This window comes from Gallinula chloropus (genome assembly GCF_964237585.1).
Source record: "Gallinula chloropus genome assembly, chromosome: 5".
In the NCBI taxonomy this organism is placed as follows: Eukaryota; Metazoa; Chordata; class Aves; order Gruiformes; family Rallidae; genus Gallinula; species Gallinula chloropus.
Window position 1 is genome coordinate 69,333,657 of NC_140090.1, and position 24,084 is coordinate 69,357,740.

The following is a 24,084-nucleotide window of genomic DNA, read 5'->3' on the forward strand; positions in this document are numbered from 1 at the left end:
CTCCCCCCGTGTGGTGTTACCCTCTCACTTGATCAAATCCTTGAACGTGAACAGTTTCACTGAAAAGCACTTTTCAAAAAAAAAAAAAAAAAATCCGCCAACAGTAAGGAACAGAATCCAACTACCGGGGAGAGAGTTTTGCCTTTTTTTCCTTCTTTCCTTTTTTTCTCTCTTTTTATTTTTTTTTCCTGGTCATCGTCTCAGAGGCTGAGAAAGGGGGAAGAGAAAGAACGAGAGCGAGAGAAAGAGGAGCCTTTTGCAAATAATAATTATTATAATTAGAATCCAGCCCCTTTCTCCTTAAAAAAAAAAAAAAAAAAAAAAGCCCTAAACGCAGCGCCTCGTCCCCCCCTCCCTCTCCAAGCCCCCCGACTCGCTCCGCAAAGGCATGGAGAAGGGGACTACCTGCTTTTCGACCTGCCACACCGTTTTTCTCGCCTGGACATGGCTCTTACTTCTCTCTTGGTGTTGCACCGGCGCCGAAATAACTTGCAGATCCTGCTCGTCTCCATCACCCTCCTGGCCGTCCTCTTCGTCTCGCCTTAGGCTGGAGCAGCGACAGTCGCCGCCGCGAGGATTACGGAGCTGGCCGGGCGGCCGAGCGCGGGGCTCGGCTGGGGCGGCGGCCGCCGCGGAGCCGCTGCCGGGCGGGGAGCCGGGGGGCCGCGCGGGGCCGCGGGGAGCGGCGCTCCGCTCGGCGGGGGCGGGCGGCGGCGCGCCCGGGGGCCGGGGCCCGGCGGCGCCGCGGACCCGACGGAGCAGCGAGGGGCGCCGGGCGCTACCGGCGGGCGGCGGCCGGGGGCTGCCCGCGGCCGAGGGGCAGCGCGGCTCCCGGGCTCAGCCCCGCGGGCCCCTGGAGGAGGGGAGAGCGGCGCGGCTGCGAGGGGCAGAGGAGCTGAGGCTGGGCAGCACCATCTTCGCGCTCACCGGGGACGTGGCGCACAACCAAGCCATGGTGCACTGGTCCGGGCACAACAGCAGCGTGAGTATCGCCCCGCGGACCCGAGCCGGCTCGGCGGGGAGGGAGCCCTGCGCCCACCCGCGCGGCGGGACGCTGCCGCGCTTGCCGCTGCGGCCGGGGGTGCGGGGAGGAGAGGGGCGCTCGGTGGGCACCTTGCTCTTACTGCTGGGGTGAGGGGGGACGCGGGGCGATGGCCACGGAAAAGTTTTCGTGGGAAAAGAGGACGGGAACACCTTTCCTCCCCCGCCCCCGAAGGTAGAGCTGTGGTCTCCGCGGTAGCGCGGTCGGAGCGCTGCCAAAGGGGCGGGCTGGCCGGAGCCTTCTCCCCAGCGCAGGGGAGACCCCTGGCTCCCCGCTCCTGTGTTTGTCCCATGTGCCTGCACAGCTGGGTCCTCTTTCTCTCCGCCTTTTCATATGTAACATGCACCTCGGCACGCCTCGCTGCCTCTGTCCAGGGCATGAATGATGTACAGTGGTGGTGGAAAAACCCTCCTGCTCCCTGCTCTGCATGCTGGTGACAAGAAGATCCCGTTAATTCATTAAGGGGTGGAGAGCCCTTTAAGGGGACTGGGAGAGGAGGCAGGTAGCTCAGGCACAGTGAAAAGTTTATAAAAAATCGATGGCATCTCATGCCTTTTCCCTGGAGTCAGTAATAACGAGTCACTGAGGTGTCCCTGAAAGTCTGTGGGACTCTGTGTGTGTGTGTGGGGGTTGTCTCAGAAACCCACACGACATCGTGCGGTGATGGTGCAGGGCCCTCCCTCGCACCCTGCTTTGCAACGCCTGTCAGATGGCTGTGGACAGAACTTGATTTTTTCTTTTAACTTGTTATCAGAAATACGTATTCCACTCTGATGTGAAGTCTGAGAACAGGCATAATGTAAAGGACTCTTGGGAAACCTAATGTCAATATTCCCATTATTCTGATTATTATAGCTTGTCACTGCCTTGAAAATGCCTCTTTTATTGTTTTGTCGCTATTGGAAATGGGCATAAAGCAATTAACAGCATAAAACAAATCAGCTGGATTTTCAGATACATTCTTTATGCAACTGATTAGTCACTAAAAAGCAAATGGGCTGCCTATCTGTCTATCTATCTGTGATCAGCTATAGCTTCATAATGTGCAATTCAACCACCTCTTCGTTCTTTGGAGTGGAAGTTTTTTCTCTATTTGTTATTACTTAGGCAATAATTCTGACAGCAATGTAGATGTTACTTTGGTTTAACCAATTTTAAAGGCAGTTGTGTTTGCCAGACATGAATTTCACTCTCATTAAAGATGAAAGCAAACATTCAAGAGAAAACAGGTGCATAGTATATTTTAGCATTACACTTGTCTCTAGGATTATTTATTTTTAATATAACACAGTGTGTAATGAAGAAAACAACCTATATGCCCTCTCTTTTGTTTCATTTCATTGCTGAATCAAGAAGTGTTCAGCAAAAGAAGCTAAAATTCCTCCCCCCATCCCTTCTTAGCATGGATTTCCAATAGTTTTGAGTATTTGTGGTTAAAGTAGCAGAGAAACTAATTCTGTAGGCATTTGCAGGGGAAGGAAAGGTTATATTTTCTAATGCACAGGTCAGAAAGTAATTTTCACAAAATTCTGCCTCCTTCCTTGGTTTCTTTTATAGAAATATGCCATTTAAATAACTAGCTTCCTTTATTCTTTAACTCCAGGTGACTGAGAAGGGTAATAAAAGAAAACGTCTCGATTGTTCATGACTTTCCATTAAGATTTTGCACCTCAAGATACCACGCATTGAAAGCCTCCAACTCAAAAGCACAGGCAAAAGCAAAAGGCTGGTGTTTGTTGCCAGCATGGTGTTTGTAGGAAGGAATAGCAAGCATGTTAATAAATATTAGTGTTATCATTTTGTGATTTTTCTAATACGAGGTTTAGCACCTGGATACCTTTTCTCTCCTGTCTCTTGGAGAAAACACATTGCATTTAGTTATTAATTGGATTTTTATTTTTATTTTACACAGCATAGAGGGAAAGTTAAATGCTTGAACCTGGGTCCTTCCATTTACTAGTGCCTGTTCTGCTGCTGCAGTCCAGATTTTACCTAATCCTACTGTTGGGTTGGCTGTGGCACAGGAACGTCAAGCCATTTGCCCAAGGTCATTCGGGGAAACTGTGGCTTCTTTTGCCAGCCACATTGGTTCCCAGTCTCTCACCTCAAAGCATATGTTTTCTTAGGCCACAGTAGTAAAGCAGCAGGAAGGTGTATTGGAAATGGACAAAAGATACCAGCTCATGTGTCATGGTCATGCCAGCTGACCTGGGAAAGCAGGTAGGACATGTCTGTATGCCATCGTTTCCAAAGCAGTGATGAGGCATTCAGCTTGCATTTACCAACTCCCTGTTACTTCTGTTACTTGAACAGACTTCAGAACTTAAGCTTTTGTCTCTCATGATTTATTAAAAACATGATCAATCAGATCTCACGCAATGAAGCAGTGTACTTCAAATCAGGCATTAGTGGGGTGGGATTCCTGTGAACTGGATGGATTTGCCAAGAAGACGAAAGTTTTTTTACTGGGACATATCAATCTACAGACTGTCCACAGAAGGGGGGGTCTCTGCAGCTGCTGCATGCCCTGTTACCTACAATGCTAATAGCCTCCCATGTTTTAAAAACATGTTTTAAAACCAACTCCCTCTCCATCTAGCCCCCTTTTCTCTCACGTCCCTCAAATCTCAATTTGACTTTCTAAAAAATAATCCCTTCTGGGCAACAAACTTTTGTTTTCTGCATTTGCAGATAGTGAGGTCAGGATTAGGATAGAGGCAGACGGCTGGTGAGATCGGGGAATTTTGGGTTCTCTGCTTTGTCCTGCCCAGAGGCTTTTTCTGTGACCTTAGGAAAGACAATTAACCTCTCTGGATCTCCTCTTCCATGTTAAATGAGGATAGTACTGCTTAGCTACCACAAAGTGGTGGTGTGGAGCAGAATTCATTGCTGCTTCTTACAATACCTGAAGATTTTCAAGTGGAAATTGTTAGGAAAATGCATAAAATACTGTTCTGTGTAGAAATGAGGTTTCTGTTCTCTTTGTTCTTGGGAAAGGGGACTTGGCTTAATTCGGTGGGTCTGATATTAGGAAAAGAAGACTTGTACTTGGGCTTCAAGTACTGGGCTGCCCTAATAGAAGTATCTATTGAGAGAGGTCACTGAAGCTCTTGAGGGACCTGGAGGAGATCAGATAAAATGTTTTCTTGCTAAGGCCTTTCTGAAGGAAGAAGAATTTTTAGTGAAAACTGCTATTATTCCCAGAAGATCCACAAGCCATTCTTTTTCAAAGCTGTTCCTCTCTGAACACACACTGTGTACAAATGTGCCTTTCGGTGAGCAGTTGTATCCTCTACTCGTTTTCCCTTTCTCTGGATGGTTGGTATGTTATTGAATGAAATGTTTCCTCGTTCTGCTCACCAGATGCTCTTTCCAACCTTCCTGTGAAGATGATCTGATTCCTTAGATTATATTTCCTTCCAGCCTCTCTCCCTGATTTCTAGGATAAGGACCTGCAAAAATAAGTAGCAGCACCTTTAATGCTGTTACAGTTTTAAATTTTGCTATCTTGTTTCTTGACAATAGTTTTTTTCAGGAGATTTGAACAAGCCTCAGTGGATAAAACACACTCAGATTGCTCTTCTGATATGATCACTAGTGGAATGGTAAATGGGGACTGTTGTCATTAGGTTTCAGAGTTGTCACTCTGATGAATGTAACTGCTTATAGGAAGTACTTAATTCTGGTCATGCTTTTTCCACGATGGAAGTGCTATGAATTCTGTGGTGCTGTGGGTGGGCTTTTATTTTCAATGTAAGAAGGAAATATGCCCATTTCTAGCTTTCTTTTAACCTCTGGAAGACATTTTGAATCCTGTGCCTATGGAGAGCCCTCAGCTTATGTCATAGTGTGCTTTAGCTATCCCATGTGTACATGCCCTTGCCTCTCTAGTAACCAGAGGCAAACTTCAGACATAAAGGTGAGGAAATACATTGTAATGCCTCAGGAGGAGCAGGAGAGGGCATTTGTCTGAGGGGTGGCAGTACTGCGGGTCGCTTCAGACAGGCCAAGCTCCTATGCGATCCCAGGGGTTGGGTTTTTCATGCTATAGGAGAAATGTCAGCAGTGCATATTTTCATCAGTGCAGTGCAGGAGATAAGCCTGCAGTAGTGTGCTGAAGTGATACAGCTGCTACTTGTGCAGGCCACACAACTGCAGTGGTGTTTATAGTAGGATTCACGCTCGGAAAGTTGGGGAAGGCAGAATGAGGACTGGTGAGAGGATGGACTGGGGCTTTGTTTTATCTTGTCAGACAAGCTGTCCAGAGGTCTGATCAGCCTGTGGCCATCATTTCTAGAGTTAATAGGGTTCACTCCAAGACTGGGAATATGAGTTGTCTTTGGGAGAAGACTAGTAAAGAGAAGGCTAATAGTACTATGGTAGCCTACAGCCACCTGAAGGAGAGTTAGAAGATGCAGCTTGTTTTACTGATTGAAGAGGATAAAACATGTTGTAACAGCCATACTGTATGTTACATTGGACATTAGGACGAGTTTCTTTCTTCTCAAAGAAAGTGGTACATCAAAGCACCATAAAATTTTGGGAATCTGTCTTTGGAGATTTTCACGACTTATGTAGATATGACCTGATGGTGACAACCCTGCTCTGAATGGGCTTCTGCGATTCCTTTCCTTCTGCAGCCACTGGTCCTGTGCAAGCTCTGAGGGCTGGCAGTGAAAGCCAGGTTGTGCAAGTTCTCACAGTGAAGCCTGTCTCTTCCGGGAATGATTCTTCTGAATACTGTTGGCAGTGTTCTGGTGTGATCTGCTAATGTACTGGTGGTTTGATGCTCAGACATTATTCACTCCCATGGCGAATTACAAGCTGGGGAGGCTGATGGGCTTGCTGCGTGCCAGGTAGTTTTTCATTAAGATGCCTAGCAATGCAGTGTGTGATGGGCAGAGCAAGGTGGGCAATATTTGCAATTCCAAATAGACAGCTATGCTTGGGAGGGAGGAAGGGGAGAAAATGAAGCTTTAGGTAGACAATACTCCATCTAGTTCTTAGCCATGGGTAACTGCTCCAACAGTCCATTTGGATTTCAGTTTAAAATGTTTACTCCTAGAGTGCAAGATGGTGACAGAGCAATCATATTAATGACACACTCATCGGTAGAGATTTTAATTGGTATTCTAGACTCTTTCTTTCTCAGATGGCTTTTGGCTAGGTTGTGGTCTTGTTGCCATTGAAGGTAGGCTGGCAGTGTCACAATGTCTTGATAAATTTCCACTTGTCTACTACCTTTAGTAAAATGATGTTTGCTTCTGAAGTCCTTCTCCAAGACTTTGCCAATCCATTTTTAAATAATGTTTAAATAGAAGATGGGGGAATAAAATCCTTGCATGGCAGTTGCTTTTATGGTTGAATTGTGTTATGGTTTAACCACAGCTGGTAGCTAAGCATTGCACAACTGCTAGCTTACTACTCCCCTGGTGGTATCAGGGAGAGAATCAGAGGTGTTAAAGAGAGAAAACTTGTGGGTCGAGATAAGACAGTTTAACAGGTAAAGCAAAACCTGCACACAGAAGGAAAACAAAACATGAATTCATTCCCCACTTCCCACAGGCAGGCAGGTGTTCAGCCATCTCCAGGAAAGCAGGGCTCTGTCATGTGTAATGGTTACTGGGGAAAACAAACACCATCGCTCCGAGCATCCTTCCCTTTTTCCCCCTCCCCCTTTATATGTGGAGCATGACATCGTGGTATGGAATATCCCTTTGGTCGGTTGGTGTCAGCTGTCCCTGCTGTGTCCCCTCCCAACTCTTTGTGCACCCCAAACCTACTTTCTGGTGGGGTGAGAAGCAGCAAAGGCCTTGCCTCTGTGTAAACACTGCTGAGCAGTGATGAAAACATCCCTGTGTTGTCAACACTGTTTTCAGCACAAATCCAAAGTGGACCCCCATACTAGCTGCTGGGAAGAAAATTAACTCTATCCTAGTCCAAATAAGCACAGACAGTAGTGCAGGAAGAAGGCACCTGGAAATGCTGGGGCTCTTTTGGAATTATCTCTCTATAAACTGATTTCATTGCAAACTCAGGTCAGTGTCCAGTGAAAGGGCTGTGATGTCGTTTGTGGATCTTGTGAAGCTGGCAGATTCCCCTGGCCATTACCCTGCCTAGTGCAGCAAGCTGACGATGTTCTCATAGCCCAGAGCTCTGCAACAGAGCTGTTCCTGTTCAAGGTGCCTGCCAGCAGTTTCCCCTCAGGCCTCAATACTCAGACATTTTCATGCTCAGGTATAAGGCCTAGGGCTTGTGGCTAAGCTTTCACAGTGATTTAAATGCAAACAGAAACAGCTATGTGATTCTTTAATTATTTTTTTAATGGAAACATGCATCCAATGAGATGTCAAAAGTTACCTGGTAATGGGTTTGAGCAGATAACTAATGTTAGGCAGGAGCATATTTTCCCAAGGGAGGCGAGACAAGTATTTTCTTAAATGCAAAGCTGTGGGAAGATGAAACTTTCTGAAAGTTTCCAAATTTGTAGCTGGATTTTAGAAAAAAGGTGAAAGTAGTTTCATCTAATGGGCAAAGCACACATTAAGGAACAAAGATCTTTAATGTTGGTTGTACTAAAGGATACCAAGAAGCCAGTCTTGCAAAAAGTCAAGAATTTATCTAAGTCATACCACGGTGCCATGCTCCTTAAGCTCCTTGGAAGTCTGTAAGTAGAATGGAGGAAAGCAGTACATGCTTACCCGGGTCAGTACTCTCTTACAAATCCAGATTAGTTTCAGGATTGAAGGACAAGCCTGTGCTCATGCTTGGGATTGATTTCAGGATAACTGCAAGGAAACCTGTCAATTACGGAGTTAAGGCTTGGACTTGGTCAGGATCTGGTTGAGTTTAGTTTCCAGTGCAAATCTATGTTTGAAGGTGTGGATGCCGACCTGCTTCTAATTGAGACAGTAAATTAAATGCCATGTGCTTTGTGAAGCAATGAATGCTGGAAATGCAGAAAGCCCCCAGAGCAGGAAACTATTTATTTGGATCCTTACTGTAAATTGGTACAGGACTGATGTAGGCCAGTTTGCTGTAGGTAAGAATTCAACCTGCAGTATCATAAAGCAGTGAGAAGTGTAAGGTGAGAACGAGTACAGGCATGAGGAAACGTGAGGTAGTGCCGCAAGGAGACCTGCAAGCTTTTTACATCCCCTGAATTACAGCTTCAGGACTGTGGGTGGATGAGCTTCCTTCTCTCTTGGGCACTGAGCATCCTTCTCTTGCTTGGCTCTGGGAGGTGGGAGCTTGACCTGTGTCGTAAGCCATGCTGGAGACTGAACTGGTCACGTACTTGGCAGGGCACGAGAAGGATTTTAAGCTGAAATAACCCTTAGTTGGAAAATACTGCTTTGCTGAAGCCACACCTTTGCATGCAAGTTTTTTGGTTTGCTTAAACTCCCTGAAGGAATCAAAGCAAACAAACTCCCAAATCCTCACACCCCCTTAATGTCCAGGGAAAATCAGAGCATCATTGTTAACGTTTCCTCCATGCAAAAATGAAGGGCACGGCAGGATTTCCTTCCCTGCCTTTATGGGCTGTTGTGAGGCTGAGGGAACTGAATAAAGTTTGCTGCATGTTTGAAGAGTGTGGCTCTGTGGGTGTTAAACACACTTGATAAATAACCTGCTATAGAAATGTTGGAGTTAATGACTGACTCATGGCCAGCCGAGTACCAGCATGCAGGAAAATCGGAAAAGATTGATGCTGAATAATCAAACCTCTCTCTTCTTTTTTTTTTTTCCTCCTTTTTTCCCCCCCTTTCCTCCCTCTCAGTCCTGAAGGAGACCTGATTGCTCTCCCACTGAAATTTGTGGCAAAGCCTTCTTGTTCAAGGAGAATCCCTGACACCAAGCCTGTCACTCAATTTTCTCCCATTTGTACTCAGATATGCGGCACCAACGCCAGCCAGGCAGAGCTGCAGAGCTCCGCGGGGCCTCTGTGCCCAAAATAGCATCACTTTTAATTAGCTCCAGCGTGACTTGGCCACCCTGGGGTGCCGGCGGTAGGCAAGGGTGCCGGGGAGCTGGCGTGCGAGGAGCGGGGCTGGGCGCTAGAGGGAGCGTGGGCATTTGCTAAGGGAAGGAAGGGACTGCGGCGGGCGGGGAGGGGACCTGGGGCCGGGGAAGCGCTCGCTGGCGAGGCAGACGCTGCTGAAATATTGATACGAAACCCCGCCTGGAGTCATTGACTCTGTGAAATTCCTGCTGGCTGGGGTTCCCTCTGCGAGACAGGGAAATATTCGTAGCGTGCGCTCGGCCGTGGTAAAGCATTCCCACCCCCCGCAGCTGATTGTGCCTCCCCGGTTTTCTCAGTCGTCTCGAATAGCTGTCAGGCTTTGTCCTGGAGATGGGAGACCCGATGCCGGCGTCTCTCATCTGCTACCGTCCTCTCCAGCCTGGGTCCTGTGCCTGTCAAACCACCGGCACCTCCCCAGCAGATGTGCTGCTGAGCTGGGTGAAGGGGTGATGTTAATCCTTGGAGTGCCAGGAAGCAGCAACCTGAATCCCAGCTGGTCCTGTCTGGAGCAGCCTGTACTCTCCATCTCCTCATCTGCCCTGCCCCGTTTTTGTCCCCGGGATCAGCCCTGAGGATAGCTGTTGAGGGACACCCCTTTGCTGCCTATCTTCTTCCTCTCCTACACCAGTTAGAGCTGGTAGGTGAGGGCAGGGGGAGTGCATTTCATCGCCTTTCCTCCCCAGTGCCTGATCTGCAGAGGGTCTGCTCATCCTGACAGGTCCCTGCCACTTGGAACTCCACAATATTTTGACCAAGTTGAGGATGTTGCACAAGTCGTAGTATTTTTGTTCCTCTCTCCTTTTCTTTCCTGTGAATGCAGGGGGACAGAAGGGACTGGAATTCATCCCAGCCACTGGGATGGCATTTCTTCCTGGGAAAAGTGATTGCGCTTATTGGTGTCCTTGGAACTAAACTGGACTGAGCTACACCAAATCACTTAGATCCATGATGGGCGAAAGGCCTTTATATCCTAAAGGCAACTGCTTTAGCACTGCTTCAGGTGCTAGGCCAGACTGCATCAAGTGGGTGCTGCTGATATGTTCTGGAAATGCACTGGACCTCTTGGGATTTGGTAGAGGACTCAGTGAGGGCTTAGTGGAGTGGAAGTCCTGAGCGCAGAGCTCTGGCTGACTCTCCAGGAAGAGGGAAAAGCATGGGTTGAGTTCAGATGTGCTTTCTTGGGGTGCCAGAGGAGAGCAGTCTGAGCATGCTGGTTATCTTCATGATTTGCTGTGGTGCCTAATGGGGGTAGGCATGGCCCCATGCTTTGCCTTCCCTGTTTACAAGGAAGAGTTAACTCATATGCATGGTGGTTGCTGAGGCTTAAAATGGATGGATATTTGCAAAAGGTGTTGGGTGAAAGAGAACGTATAAAACATGATTATTTAGCTTTTGCTGTAAGTGCTTTAGGACCTCACGGGGGCAGGGGGGCAGTGTGGGAGCTCTAATTGGTTGCTAACCTTTCCCTGGGCTTTGTACCCAACTGGAAAATCCTCCCTAGCTGTGATCACTGCCATCAGATGCAGGCACACCAGGTGCCTGTCTGTACCCCTTACCTCTGCCAAAGGGCTGGGGCTGGAATTTTTTCTGCACAAGGCAGAGTTTGTACTTGTGGGCTTTTTCTCTGCTCCAGGCTTTTTGTCCTTTAGCACCACACCCTGCCAATTTTGTGTTTACAGGGTGACAGGCATGACTGTACTTACAAAGCTCTTATGTTGCCTACTTCAACTGTGTATTTCAGACGTCACTAAAAGGAAGGTCAGTAGTAGTCACTTCTTTTTTTGGGAAATGGAGATGTGCAAGAGAGGAGGGATGTGCTCCAGGTTGTGCTGCTGTCCAGAACTAAAGTTGGAAGGCAAGTTTCCTGACTCATGTTCCTTGATGGTATGGCTCTTTAATGATAAAAGACTTATTTTACTTAGTCTGCCACAGCTCAGATGCTGGTTGTTTTTTTAGAAAAGATTGAATGAAAGAAAGGAAAATAGGTGAGGAGGGGGAAGAATAGGGCTACTGTTAATAACAGAAAAATAGAAAGTGCTCATCTAAAATCATTAACGGGTTGATCAAGTTAAAACACTGTAAAGTTCTGGCTGAAAGTTATTTAAGAGCATCTTTGTCTGCTGTTCTAATCCCTTTACCTGCATGGCTTCTCAGATTGAGTTATTTCAAATCATAGCTCCTTTTGAGCTGGATGAGAATTGGCATGCTGAAACTGTGGGAGTCATGAATTTGGGCTTTTACTGGAAATACAGAGGGGAGAGGAGTTGCATCTGTCTGCCAAAGGGGTTGGGAGCTGGCTGTGAATGATGAGTCTTGTTTATAATGGGTTGGAATAATGTAGGATGATAGTCACAGCAGAGCACATGTAGGTCTGTGTGCCTGTTTGTGCAATCTTGTAATGGGATAATGTAGTAGGATGGAAAGTTCAAGGGTTTTGTCAGCTTTTGGAATCATTAAGGTGTCTTCTCCACCCTTAGTATTACACTTCACAACCCAAGGGGAAAAGTCCCTGCCCCTCACCAGGTACAGATGAAGGGCCCTGAGTGAGCCGGGGCAATTAAAATCTTCCTCCTGCCTTGTTGGATGAGGCTGGGTCTCCCTGTGTCGGGAGGACTGGGGTGAAAGAGAGGGGCATTGTCCTTGTTCTGCCACCTACAGTGGCTTTGTTCCCAATCAGCAAAATGTTGATAGCATTTAATTCTGAAGTGGGAGTGTGGGTGCAGAAGGGTATCTGGGGCTGAGGCCCTGTGCTCCCAGGCAGACCTCCTGTCTGAACTGGTGTGAGCTCTGTGTTTGAGTGGGACGGGGTTTGGCTTCTGTTCAGGTATGAAAAGGCTGGTGCAAGACACAGGACTGGTGAACCTGGGTGTGAAGGAGCAAGGTGACCTTGTGCGTGGGAAGCCCTGCTTGCTGTGTGTTGTGGGAGAGTCTGGCAGACCTGTGTATTGGGCAGGAGGTCTTTGAAAACCACATTTGCCCTCTGGCCTAGAAAAAGTCTTGCTTTGAGATTGCCAATGTGCCAACCATGCTACTTGAGAGATATTTTAGAAGAGAGAAAATCTTTGTGCGTGTGCTTTGGCAGCTGTTGGAGCAATGCTGGGAGAAAGCCCCATGCAGTCACTGTGTCTGTATCAGGTGTTGCAGAGATATAATAGGGGTGGTTCAACCATCATTGGCCAACCTTTTCTGGTGACCTGAGCCTTCAACAGGAGGGCTTTCAGAAAACCGTGAGGTATGGAGGATGGCAGAGAAGGATCTGGCTAAGGCACCCAGCATTATGATTTCTGCTGTAGGTTTTTGAGGCTCTGCCCTGGTTGTCACACTGAACACCTAGTGATCTGGCCTGTGAGAGCTGTCTGCTCTCTGAAGGATCAGAAAATGAGTGAAATGCCTGGTCATTTTGTTAAGCAGCAGAAGTTACCCGTCAGTTATCACTTAACTGTTTGCCCTTTCAGGACTTTTCTGTCTCCCAATGTTTTCTTCCATCTCTGTCATGATCCCTCATTCTGCTGCCCGTTTGGAGGAGGAACTAGTGGCACGTGGTTACTTGGCTGAGCATTGCTGGTGTGCTGCAGGGCCGGCTGCAGTCACTGCATCGATGGGCTGGAGCCCTGCCAGCTATGGGAATGGACACTGCGTGGCTTGTGGTTCAGGACAGGTAATGTTTTTGGACCTACTTCTTCACTCAGCTGAACTTAAAGGAATTCGGGAATCTCTGTGACCTTTTTTTCCCCTGTTGAAATCAGTTCAAACTTGTCAACAGATACCAAAGTTGTCCTCCTGCATGAGCTCACAGTCAGCATGGTCTGTTGCATTTTGAAGGCAACCTAAAACACAGCTACAGCATCAGCACTGAGGAGGCTGTAATTTACTTAATTAATATTGTTCACTGCTGTTTTTTGCCAGCCTGCCTGGGAAGTCTGTTCCCTTAATCAAAAGGCAACATCGCTGGCAGTGCAGCGTTCTCAGTTTGCTTGTACTGCATCTCTTTGTTGCAGGAGCAATTCTAATCTCCCTTGCTTTTAATTAATTTAAGATTATCTTCATTACTTGTTCCTACCTTACATGCCACAAATAACAAAGCCTGCCTTTTTGAGTTGTGCTGAGGTTTTGGTTTGGTGGCTCTTAGCTTTCTTGTGCTTTGTAAAAAAACCTTATTTCCTGTAGTGCTACTGGAAACAGACAATAAACTGGATTGGGGAGAAGGTGTCCCAGTGAAAAAATCACAGAAAGGGGGAAGATGCAGGTCTAACTCCAGCACTGAAGAACAGTGTCAATTGTTAGATGGTAAGGTAGAATATTAGATCATTTGAGGTCTTCTGTTAAATGGTTGATTCTCATTTTCTCCTCCAAAGAGAAAGGTTATGAAAGTCATGGATGAGCAGAGGCTGTTCTCAGACTGGGGGTGGAATGAGCTTCAGAGATTTCTTTGTGTGCTCATTCTGGTGAAAACAGTGATGGGAGGCAAGAGCTGACCCATGGAACGTGTGAGGACGCAGGAGCGAGTTGTGTGTGTGGAAACATGTAGTGCTTTGTTTTCTGTTTGGCAGCTCATGGGGAAACACCTTGTCTAACGCTGTGCATTGTCTGTAACATGTATTGCCCTTACTTGCTAGCACGTTCATCAGTGCAGAACTTGCTGTACCGGTGTTTATCAATATGAACTGCATGTGGGCACCTGAGAAGTAGGATGGGAAGGGACAGTGGAGCTCCCTGGGCTTTTTACATCTTTTAAAATCCCATTTCAATCACTATGTGCTTATAAAAAATCATGGTTTAGAAACTTAGGACATGCTATGCCTGTGTTTACCTGTATGTAAGGATTTGTGATCTGATAACTCTAGAACTAGGTATATAGCTATGTAACTAGATAAAATGTAAGAACCATGTAACCAGAGATGATTTGGGGCAGTAGTCTGGTTCTGCTTGCTTTTCCTCCATTCCCTCTCTACACCCTTCTGCTGTAGCTCATGGCTCTGATCCCTTTATATAGGATTGCAGTAAGGAATTGTAGCAAGGTGGAAAAGAGCTGACAATTGGTTGGGGTCTGTCCTTGCAAACTTTTCTGTCCAAAACTAAAAGCTTTTTTTTTTTTTTTCCCTGAAAATTCCTGTGGAGTTGTAGGGTTTTGAGGGGTAAGTAGAAAACTGCTTAGTGGTAAACATTTGGAAGCAAGAATATATATGTTTTTTAACCCAGGTGTATAGCACCTTGTCTAGATCTTGTGTCTTTAAAGGGTGCTGTATATAATAGGGGTGGCATAACCTTGCTGTTTGTTTTTCCCTGCATATATGACATTTGAACTCCCTGAAGAATTGGCAGTGTGGGCATTCCCTACAGGGAACGGATGCTGAGTTGTGATGGGGAAGATGTAGCTGCTTCTGTTGTTTCTGTCATTTTGACACTGACCTGTGCTAATCCCTGGGCTGCCATGCTGGTTTATTTTATTTTATTTTATTTTATTTTATTTTATTTTATTTTATTTTATTTTATTTTATTTTATTTTATTTTATTAATTAATTCTCACTTTTCCCCTCATGAATGAGGGTCCAGAAGATATTTTGCTTCTGGGTGATGGTCCTGTGGTGAATTTCTGCTGACAGACAGTGCTGGCTATGGGGAAGCTGGTAGCTATTTCAGGTTCATTCTTTATTTAAATGCTCTCCCTTTAGAGGCTGGCTTGTGCTTGACTTGTACTGATGTATTCTCCTTGTGTATCCTTCTGCTATGGCAGCTCCTGCCCAGGGCAGGGACAGAGAATGAAGCCAATGGAATGAATCAGCACCAAGTTAAAAAAAAAGTTCTCTGAGCAAGGCACGCACAACTACTGGGAACTGGGAGTTCCCAGTACTGCTTAAGCAGTATTTTGATGGGCTGGTTTGTGCCTAAGTCTAACCCCCACTGGGAGAGAAGGGAGGAAAGCGATTATTTGGAGTCAGTGTTCAAATGCCTGGGATATGGACAATTCAGGTTAGATGTGCCATGGCTGAATAATGTTTAGAGCTGTCTCAGATAAGAACTGAGCAAGGAAATGCTGTCTGGAGGCTTTTCTCCTACTTACTTAGGTCTGTGGAGTTGACTAGGTCATTCCCACCTGCCAGGGTGCATAAATTGCTGTCATGCAAGGTAAAGCTTTAGACCATTGGTTAAATGCTCTGTCCTGCCATTAACTGAAGGGAGATGAAGGGTGCCAGTAAACACATATTACCTTTTCAGTGGATGCTGTTCAACTGATGTTCATGGTCCAATCCAGTTTACAGCAATTTTATGCTGGTGTTGCTCCAGTAGAACTCAATTTATAGCAGTGCGAACAGGACCCTAATGTGAATGTTTCTGTGTGCATCCTTAGTTTTGCCAGTGTGGGTCTTTATGTATCTCCTTGGCTTTGTACCTGTGGGTTGGTTATTTGGGGTTTTTTAATTCTTCTTAGATTTTCTTTACTATTCTGCAGAGCTTGGGACAGTGGAAAATAGTTGCCTAGACTGTGGGGAGCATGACTGAGTCTGCAACTTGAGGGAGGAAGATTGAGGTATTGCCACAATTTGGGCAGGTGTCACTCTCCCTGCCTTGCATTGGTAGGAAACTTGGATATTCAAGTGAAAACTTGCTGGAGTGTGCTGGCATGTGCCCCTGTTGCTGGCGTTAGCAATGTAAACATTGATGTTTGTTGGCTACTGGTAATTTGGATGCTTTAGGGTAAGAACTTCTGAGATGGACTTGACAAGTCTGTTCTCTGTATTTTCACCTCAGTGTAAAAATACATTTTAAATGCTAGTGTGCTGGCTTGGGGAAAAGATGAGTGTTTGTTCCTAGTGCACACAGTGTCTCTCAAGGTCTTTCAGGCAGCTGTGTGCTCTCAGTTTGCAGCTTTACTAAATACCTTCACTGCTTATGAGGGGCTGTTGTTTGGAGAGGTCACAGCCACCTTCCTGAATGGAAGTTGGAGGGAAGGAACAGTTTGTAATAGACTAGCAAAACAGACTTTTAAAAATTGTGCTGTGCTGTAGCCTTGAGCTGGGATTGCAGACTGTTCTGCACTTGCTGGAGAAACAGCTGCTAGGAGGAAATTTTTTTATTTTTTTGGCTGGGTAGATAAATAGTACACAGACTTGGCCAGACAGACAGAGTGCTGTGAATTATCTTATTGCCAGACTGGAAATGCTGTTCTGGATCCCTCACCCTTCTGCATGGAGTAATGTCTCTGGAACCCTTTGGTCTCTCTTTTGCTCTCTCTTTAAAGAAACTGCTGTGCTTGGTTGAAATCCTTGGTATTGTAAAAAAAAACAACAACACTTGCCTTGATAAAGACCCTAACTTGATGAAGCAATGGTTTCGATCAGAGCAGTGTTTCAGGGACTTATTTTTCATCTTCCTGCTGGAGTAGGGCAACAGTAATACCTTCAAAGTCAGTGATGATACACTGATGGCATGTCAGTAAGATGAGAATTAGACCCACGTACCTCCTCCTAATTTTCCTGCTGCTAGGCTTGAACAGGATGGAATTTGAAAGCCTCTTCCATCTGCATGGCTGTGTTTCAACCTGTCTTTCATAACAGAAAGCATCCAGAAGAGCATTAATGCTCTGATAAATTACCACGTGTCACAAGCCATAGAGCTGTGTGGTGAAGCAGAGGGTTGTCTCCTGAAGGGATCGAGCAATCCAAGAATACAGTCCTTTAGAAGTAGCTTTTAATGGTGATGAGGGCTTCAATTGCAAAGTTCCACCAAACACTGTCCACACAGCAAGTCAAATAAAAACGAACCTTCTTTACTGCTTTGGTAGAGACCATCCTGGGTGGTTGTGCTGCTTTGCTCGTTGCCTGAGCTCTGAATCGCTTTTCCAAGTTCCCATGTTGGCAGTGCTGTGCTGGGCCTGGGTTTAGGTTTCTCACTGGCTCAAGTCTTGCTAGCTCATTTGAGGAGTGCAACCCATGTTGGGTCTTGGTGAAGGCATAGAGAAGTCAGCAGGGCTTTGTCTCAGGAGTTAAGGCTCCTTAGCTCTTCAGACTGAATGACTTAAAGCACAAATAGTGCAGTAAGCACTGGAGCATGAAGAGGAGGTCCCCGGCCCATCATTGCTCCCCTTTTCCCCCAGTTTGTGGTCTACCTGGACTTCAGTAAAGCCGGTTTCTCACAGCATTCTGACTGAGAAACTGGCTGCCACTGGCCTTGACAGGTGGACCCTCATCTGGGTTAAAAACTGACTGAATGGCCAGACCCAGAGGGTGGTGGTGAATGGAACTAAATCCAGCTGGAGGCCGGTCATGAGTGGCGTCCCCCAGGGCTCAGTCCTGGGTCCGGTCTTATTCAACATCTTTATCAATGACCTGGCTGAAGGGATTGAATGCTCCCTCAGTAAGTTTGCAGGTGACACTAAACTAGGAGGAAGTTTTGATCTGCCTGAGGGTAGGGAGGCTCTTCAGAGGCATCTGAAGAGACTGGACTGATGGGCTGTGACCAGTGGGATGAAGTTTAACATTGCCAAGTGTAGAGTGCTGCACATGGGACATAACAACCCCATGCAATGCTACAGGCTTGGGGGAGACTGGCTGGAGAGCTGTCAGGAAGAGAAGGACCTGGGGGTGTTGGTTGACTGCAGGCTGAATATGAGCCAGCAGTGTGCCCAGGTGGCCAAGAAGGCCAATGGCATCCTGGCTTGTATCAAAAATAGTGTGGCCAGTAGGTCTAAGGAGGTAATTGTGCCCCTGTACTCGGCATTGGTGAGGCCACACCTCGAGTACTGTGTGCAGTTCTGGGCTCCCCACCATAAGAAGGACATTGAGGTCCTTGAGCAAGTGCAGAGAAGGGCAACCAGGCTGGGGAAGGGGCTGGAGGGCAAATCATATGAGGAACGGCTGAGGGAGCTGGGGCTGTTTAGCTTGAGAAGAGGAGGCTGAGGGGAGACCTTATCACCACCTACAACTACCTGAAGGGAGGTTGTAGAAAGGTGGGCAATGGTCTCTTCAGCCAGGTGACAGAAGATAGAACAAGGGGAAATGGCACAAAGCTTTGCCAGGGCAGGGTTAGATCAGATATTAGAAAAATTTTTTTTTTACTGAAAGAGTTGTCAGGGCCTGGAACAGGCTGCCCAGGGAGGTGGTTGAGTCACCTTCTCTGGATGTGCTCAAAAAAGGGGTAGATAAGGTACTTAGGGATGTGGTGTAGCATAGGATGGGAATGGTTGGACTTGGTGATCTTCAAAGGTCTTTTCCAACCTTGTGATTCTGTAAAGGTGGTGTATTTATTGGAGCAAGTTCCCATTAACTCTTCTCCTTGACAGGTTAAATGTCTCTAGCTGTTCCTGTCCGTTGTCATACAAGATCTGACTCCAAGCCAGTGAATTCTTTGCATTTCTATTGAGTTTAATGGATTTTGGATCTGTGCCCAGGGACATAAAATCAGATGTGGTGGATGGGACCAAAAGTCCATCTATTCCTAATGTCACGCATCAGACATTGCTTGGTAGCACCACTGGATCTGGCCTATCTAGTGTCTATCTGGAATCAAGCATACCTAGTACACAGAGCTCTGCAAATAATTTACTGTATGGCTTGGTGTTCTCAAAGGGAAATAGTTTGTGTTTAATCCCTAATCCCCATCTCTACCCTTACAGGTCTCCCCAAATTCTGATTTGGACCAAACATAGACTCTGATATGAATTAAAAAAAAAACCCAAACAAAACCACATGACCTCTCCAAGCAAACAACCAAATAAAACCCCCTATGTCCTAATTTTTAAGGAGTTGTTTAAAGGCTATTTTGTATAGAAAAGCTGAGATTTTTATTTAAAAGGTTAAAATGAAGCACTTATGAAAGCACATTCAGCACAATTTAGGAAATATAAAATATGCTGGCCTTATTAAGTTGCTATTTTACCTTTAAAAGTCATTCTTGAATAAACTACCCTCTCTGATTTTCTGTGTTACTCTGTGTCTCAGTATAAAGTTGATGAAAAGAAGGTCACAGTGTTTATGTGCTCTTATGGAGGAAAGCAGTGAGCTCTATGGATAAAAATAGAGATTATAGTGTCTGATGCAGGCCCTGCTAGTAAGATTGTGCTGCTTTGTTTTAATTACAGGAATTACCTTGCCCACATTGGTTTGTCAGCCCACAGGGCGGATGCTCACATGCTGTTCTGGAGGTGGTCAGAAAGTAACAGTTACTTTAGAGAGTGCAGGATTTTTTTTGTGGAATAAGTTTTTACACTGAAAAATTGAAATGGAAAAGTGTGTGGGGGTTTTTTTTTATGTCTTTGGTAATGTTTTTTGCTAATAACAGGAATTGACAAAAACTAAAATCAAATTTATAGAATCACAGAATATATGAGTTGGAAGGGACTCATAATTCCCTCTTCTTTGTCCTGGTTAGAAGCTCACTGGTTTATGGCTGGGTAGGTTGGTGTGTTTGAGAGTGGGGGCGGAGCTGCACTTCACATCTAGATTACCTGGTCCCACTTCTGAGACTAAGCTAAACAAAAGTTTGTTGTTGGTGGTGGTTCTTTAGTTTTTGTTTGGGTTTTTTTGCTTATTTTTTCTTTTTACTTCAAACTCAAATGGAGGCAACTGGAGTCGCGAGTGTCTTCAGAGGTAACGGAGTAGAGCTCACGTGTGTATTACTTGTGCATGATGAAGGAATATATACAAGTCTATTAGTTAGCATTTACTTTAACCACTGAGGAGCTGTTTCCCTTGGTGATTCAGCTTCCTCACCTGTGAGAGGAAACTGACCTCAATCACAAAGCCCTTTGAGATGGACTGATGAAACGCATGGGATACGCGCTGTTCTTGGTAGCTGTTGGCAGCTGAGGTTTGGACCGAGATGCTTTTCCTTTCCCCTTCCCGCAGAAAACCAGGCTTTGGCCACTCTTCAAGTCGAGCAATAAATGCAAACCATTCTATTGTATTTTTCAAATCTTAATTTTTCTGGGTTGTATGAACAGTGTAACAAAGTTGTGAGACTTGTGGCCTGTTTGGTTGTGATCCCAACAGTCTGCAGGGGGTTGTAGTTTAAGAGCTGCTGCATAGATGTTCCAGTCGAATTCAATTTATACTTTGCTTTTGGAAACATAATTTCATTTCTAAATATGGAAAGTGCATGGAGCTGGAGATTTGGCCTGGTGCTGGGAGGAGAGTCCTGGTCTGATTATTTAAAATGAATTAGTTCTGATGAAATATTTAGTCTTTAAACAACACATTTAATACAGTGAATTGCATTTTATTTATTAATGGCTGTTGCAATGAGATTTGGAGAGGAGATTTTGCTCAAGCACACTGTTGTAATATTGCAAAATATAGTAATGACTGTAATACTTTGTTGAATTATTAATAGCTGCTGTGCCTACAGAGCTACATAAGCGTCAGATTTCAAAATTGTTTTTATCCAAAGAGGGATATGTGGGCATTGTTTTTCTTTTTTGGATAGTTTTGGAATATTTTTTTTTTAATTAATTAAAGGGACCAAATGACCATAGGAAGGACAGTCAGGTGTTGCCACTGTTTAACTCAACTCTCTTCTCATTATCAAAGCATCCCTCGGAAACGTGTCAAAGATGGTTTCTCTCTGCCAGAGCAGGTTTTTTTGCAATGACACCTTCTTTGCATGGGAAGACTGCAGTTAAAGGGAACAGTGCATGGGAACGCCAGGCATGGCACTGACCAGCACTGCTGCTGCTTTAGCAAAGCACCCTTGTCATACTGCTCTTTCTCTACTGCCAACTGGATTATTTGTCCACTTCACCCATCCCTTGGTAGTTACTGCCAGAGAGAGCTGGGCAGAGCACTTAGGCCAGTAGGCTGGGGGTGGGCAGGCAAGAGGTTGGGAGGTGATACAGCTGGAACAGCTGACTCAGACTTATCAAAGAGATACTCCTTACCATATGAGCAAAAGGATACACCTTGCTGAGAAGTGATGGGTGAGTGAGCTCTGGACTTCATCTGAAGACAGGCAATTGCATCACTTTTTACAGACACTGCCATGGGATGAGGTTGGACTTCATATGCAGCATTCAGAACTGGTGATGTAAAGAGTTATTCTGAGGAAGATTGTTAAACCATATTTTTATTAGCTATTTTCTTTCATATCATATTTGATAATACTGCTCCTACTCTTTGGCTTCTATAGAACACACTTGAGTCTTTCAGCAGAGCTATGTTTATGTAAACTGAAGAACTAGTCTTAAAATAGCATCTAGCATTAAACTGTCATAAAATGTATTAAGTGGTAGTAATACTAACATGAATAAATACACTACCTTAAACTTGTTTAAGAGGGACGTTAGTTTCCATGTTCTTCTTCAGACAACCCTTTATTTGTAGGTAATCTACTGGAAAAGAAGGCATTAGTCCAATCTTGTTTCTAAAATCCTGCTGGCAAGGTTCTTACTGTTCATCTGCAAGGGATCAAGCAGCACTAACAGCCAAGTCTGGAAAATAAGTTTTGCACTTAAGAGGGATGCAGTTGCATTCATATTTTCACCCTGAAGGATGGAGTGGTTAATTTTTGGAGCAACTAGTTATCTTCATTTTTACCTTCTGTACCAGAGAGGTTTGCTCTGTGCTTGATGAGATCTGTGGGATTGTGGTTTGTGTTTCAGTAGGAACTTTTGGAAGATGTCAGTGAAAGGTACAGTCAGGCAGGAGTCTGAATGACAGCAGTCTGAGCTCACTTTTCATCATTTGCAAGCCGATCAGGAGCATAGTGCAACCTATTTGGGTGACTAGTTGTTGCTTCATGTACTGCAGGTAGCTTTTGACAGGTGAAGGTGAACATTTTCAAACTGTGACACCTGACTATAGCCTGTGGTTCTTCCTAGGGTGTTTTTTCCAGTTAAAGGAGGGGACAATCTTTAGGGATGGTTTGTGAATTCAAGGCTATTTCTGTTCTAGCTGAGAATGTATGTTAGCTTGTTTATGGAACGGGAGCTTGCTCAGGTATGGCGAAGGTGCATCTAACTGTGGTGGAAGCATCAAGCTTAGCAGAGAGGGAAAAATGGGGACTCTTTTGAGAGAAAGATGTTTAAGAGTGGAAGTATTCTGCAAGGCTTCTCTCTGTAAGTCTCCTAGAGCCCAAGTCCCTGATTTGAATTGCTTTTGGCATTCTTGACCAAGATGCGCTTTTCCCTCTGCCAACTCTCAACCTCCCAGCTATGTGCTGGCCTCAGTGTGCTGGGCACTATCCCCTGCAGTCTTGGTCACCAACTTTGCTCTGCAGTGACCCTGCTGATGCAGACCAGTTACCCTTGTTTATATTAAAGTATTTGAAAACAGTTTGTGGTGCAGGGGAACTCCTAGCCACTTCTATATCGGTCATATTAGAAGAAGAGTGTAGAGGTGAAAGCGCTTAGTAGTTGGGAGGTCAGTTTTTCTCTGTTCCTGGGTATCCTGGACAAAGGGGAAGGAGAGCCAGAATTAATGGAAACAGACACAGTTGAAACTCATCTTTGCTCTGTCACTGAAGAAAATCTACTCAGTGAAATCCAATCCTCCATTAACCTTTGGGGTCTTTGCTTATAATGCTACATGGGTACAGAGAAAGTACCAAGGAAACATGGCTTTGTCTTCGAATGGCTGAGTCTGTGGAGGAACTGAGTGCTTGTCCTAGGCAGAGCTTGTGTTATCCTCCATGGGTATACTGACTGTCCTGTGGCTCTGTCTGCTACAGTTGCAATGAGGTGATGGAAGTAGGGAGGCCAAGTGTCAATGAGGTCAAGTAGAGCTACAGGAAGTGTTGCCCAGATCAGGACTCACTGGCAATCTGGCAGGAATGTTCGGTTAACTGTGCTGTCTGTAGACCATGTTAGCCAATCTTTGGGCTACTGTCTTTCCCCAACAGTTTTCAGGTTTGAGGAGGGAATGTCGTCTTGTGACCTGCCTTTGGTCAACATGGCTAAGTGTTCCTCCATGGTGATGCCATGGTCCTCTAGGCTTGCTAGGTGCCAAGCCCCTGTTAATTATGTTGGCAGCAAGGCATCAGAAGCCACCAAGGAGCTGCAGTACAGAACTTCTTTCACTACAAGTTATCATGGGAGAAATCTTGAAGCTCATGCCCCTGTTCACCTCAGAGATGTTTTTCTCTGATGGTAACAAACATATGCTGCATTGACTGCACAGAAGCACTACACAGATATTGGATTTGCCTCATTGGCTTTTCAGAGTGTAATAATGTACCGTGGGGAAGGAAACCACCTCAGCTTCAAGAGATAAAACTTTGTAGTAAACTGACTTTCACTTCTGTGCAGGGGTTTGTCAGAGCGAGCTGATTGAAATAAATGGATTCATTAGATTTAAAGCATAGAATTTGAATATAACCTGTCTGGACTATAAATAGAGGGATCTAAGCAGATCATGTGCTGAGTGAATGCATCATTCACCCCGCTAACTGGTCCAGGTAGCAAACACTTCCCTGTTGCTTATTTGCACACTTGTTTCTGGTGCTTGTTGCTTCTGTTTTGCTGGCAGATATTGACCACCCGTTTTCAGTTGCTGGAAGACAGATTTTGCTTATCATGGCAAGAGACTGCAATGTAATTGTGAGCAGCCAAGGCTTGGTCTGAAGCCTTGTGTCCTGAAAAACTATATGGGGGCTGACTCACCTTTCTTTAGTTTTTACTTGTTGTAGTCTTAGGCTGTGAAATTAATTTGGGGTGATTGTCTCAGCAAACATAGCCCCCATCATTTTTGAATTTCCCGATGATTTCTTGTTTGTTTTGTCTATTTATATGCATGTTACTCGGAATGTGATGGAATAAATTGATTCTTGCTTGCTAGTTTTCCCTACTTGGACTGCAAGGGTACAAACACAGAGGGAAACTGTCTGCTTGCAGGCATGAATTACTTGGGAAGAGGAGGAAGGACCAGCCTCTGCTTTGGGTTTAGTCAACTGGGTGTGATCTGGTTCAAGTGCTGGGGGGTGGCTCTGTCCCTATGCAGTTCACCACTTCTGTGTGACCGCTGCAGCAAGCCCTGAATGTGGAGAGAACTATGAAAAGGTGACTGAGGATTGTAGCATGACCTGTGTTACT

At 45.5% G+C, this 24,084-nt stretch overlaps 1 protein-coding gene across 1 annotated transcript in view; it reads left to right on the top strand.

The window, feature by feature from the left end:
* Window positions 1-388: 388 nt before the first annotated feature.
* The window catches only part of SORCS3 (sortilin related VPS10 domain containing receptor 3), a gene marked incomplete at both ends in the record, with an annotated part of 300,986 nt that continues 277,290 nt past the window's right edge, over window positions 389-24,084 (top strand). Inside the window, one exon of the mRNA XM_084265556.1 lies at window positions 389-982. Within this exon, the coding sequence (XP_084121682.1) occupies window positions 389-982 (594 nt within the window). The remainder of the gene's footprint in view (window positions 983-24,084) is intronic.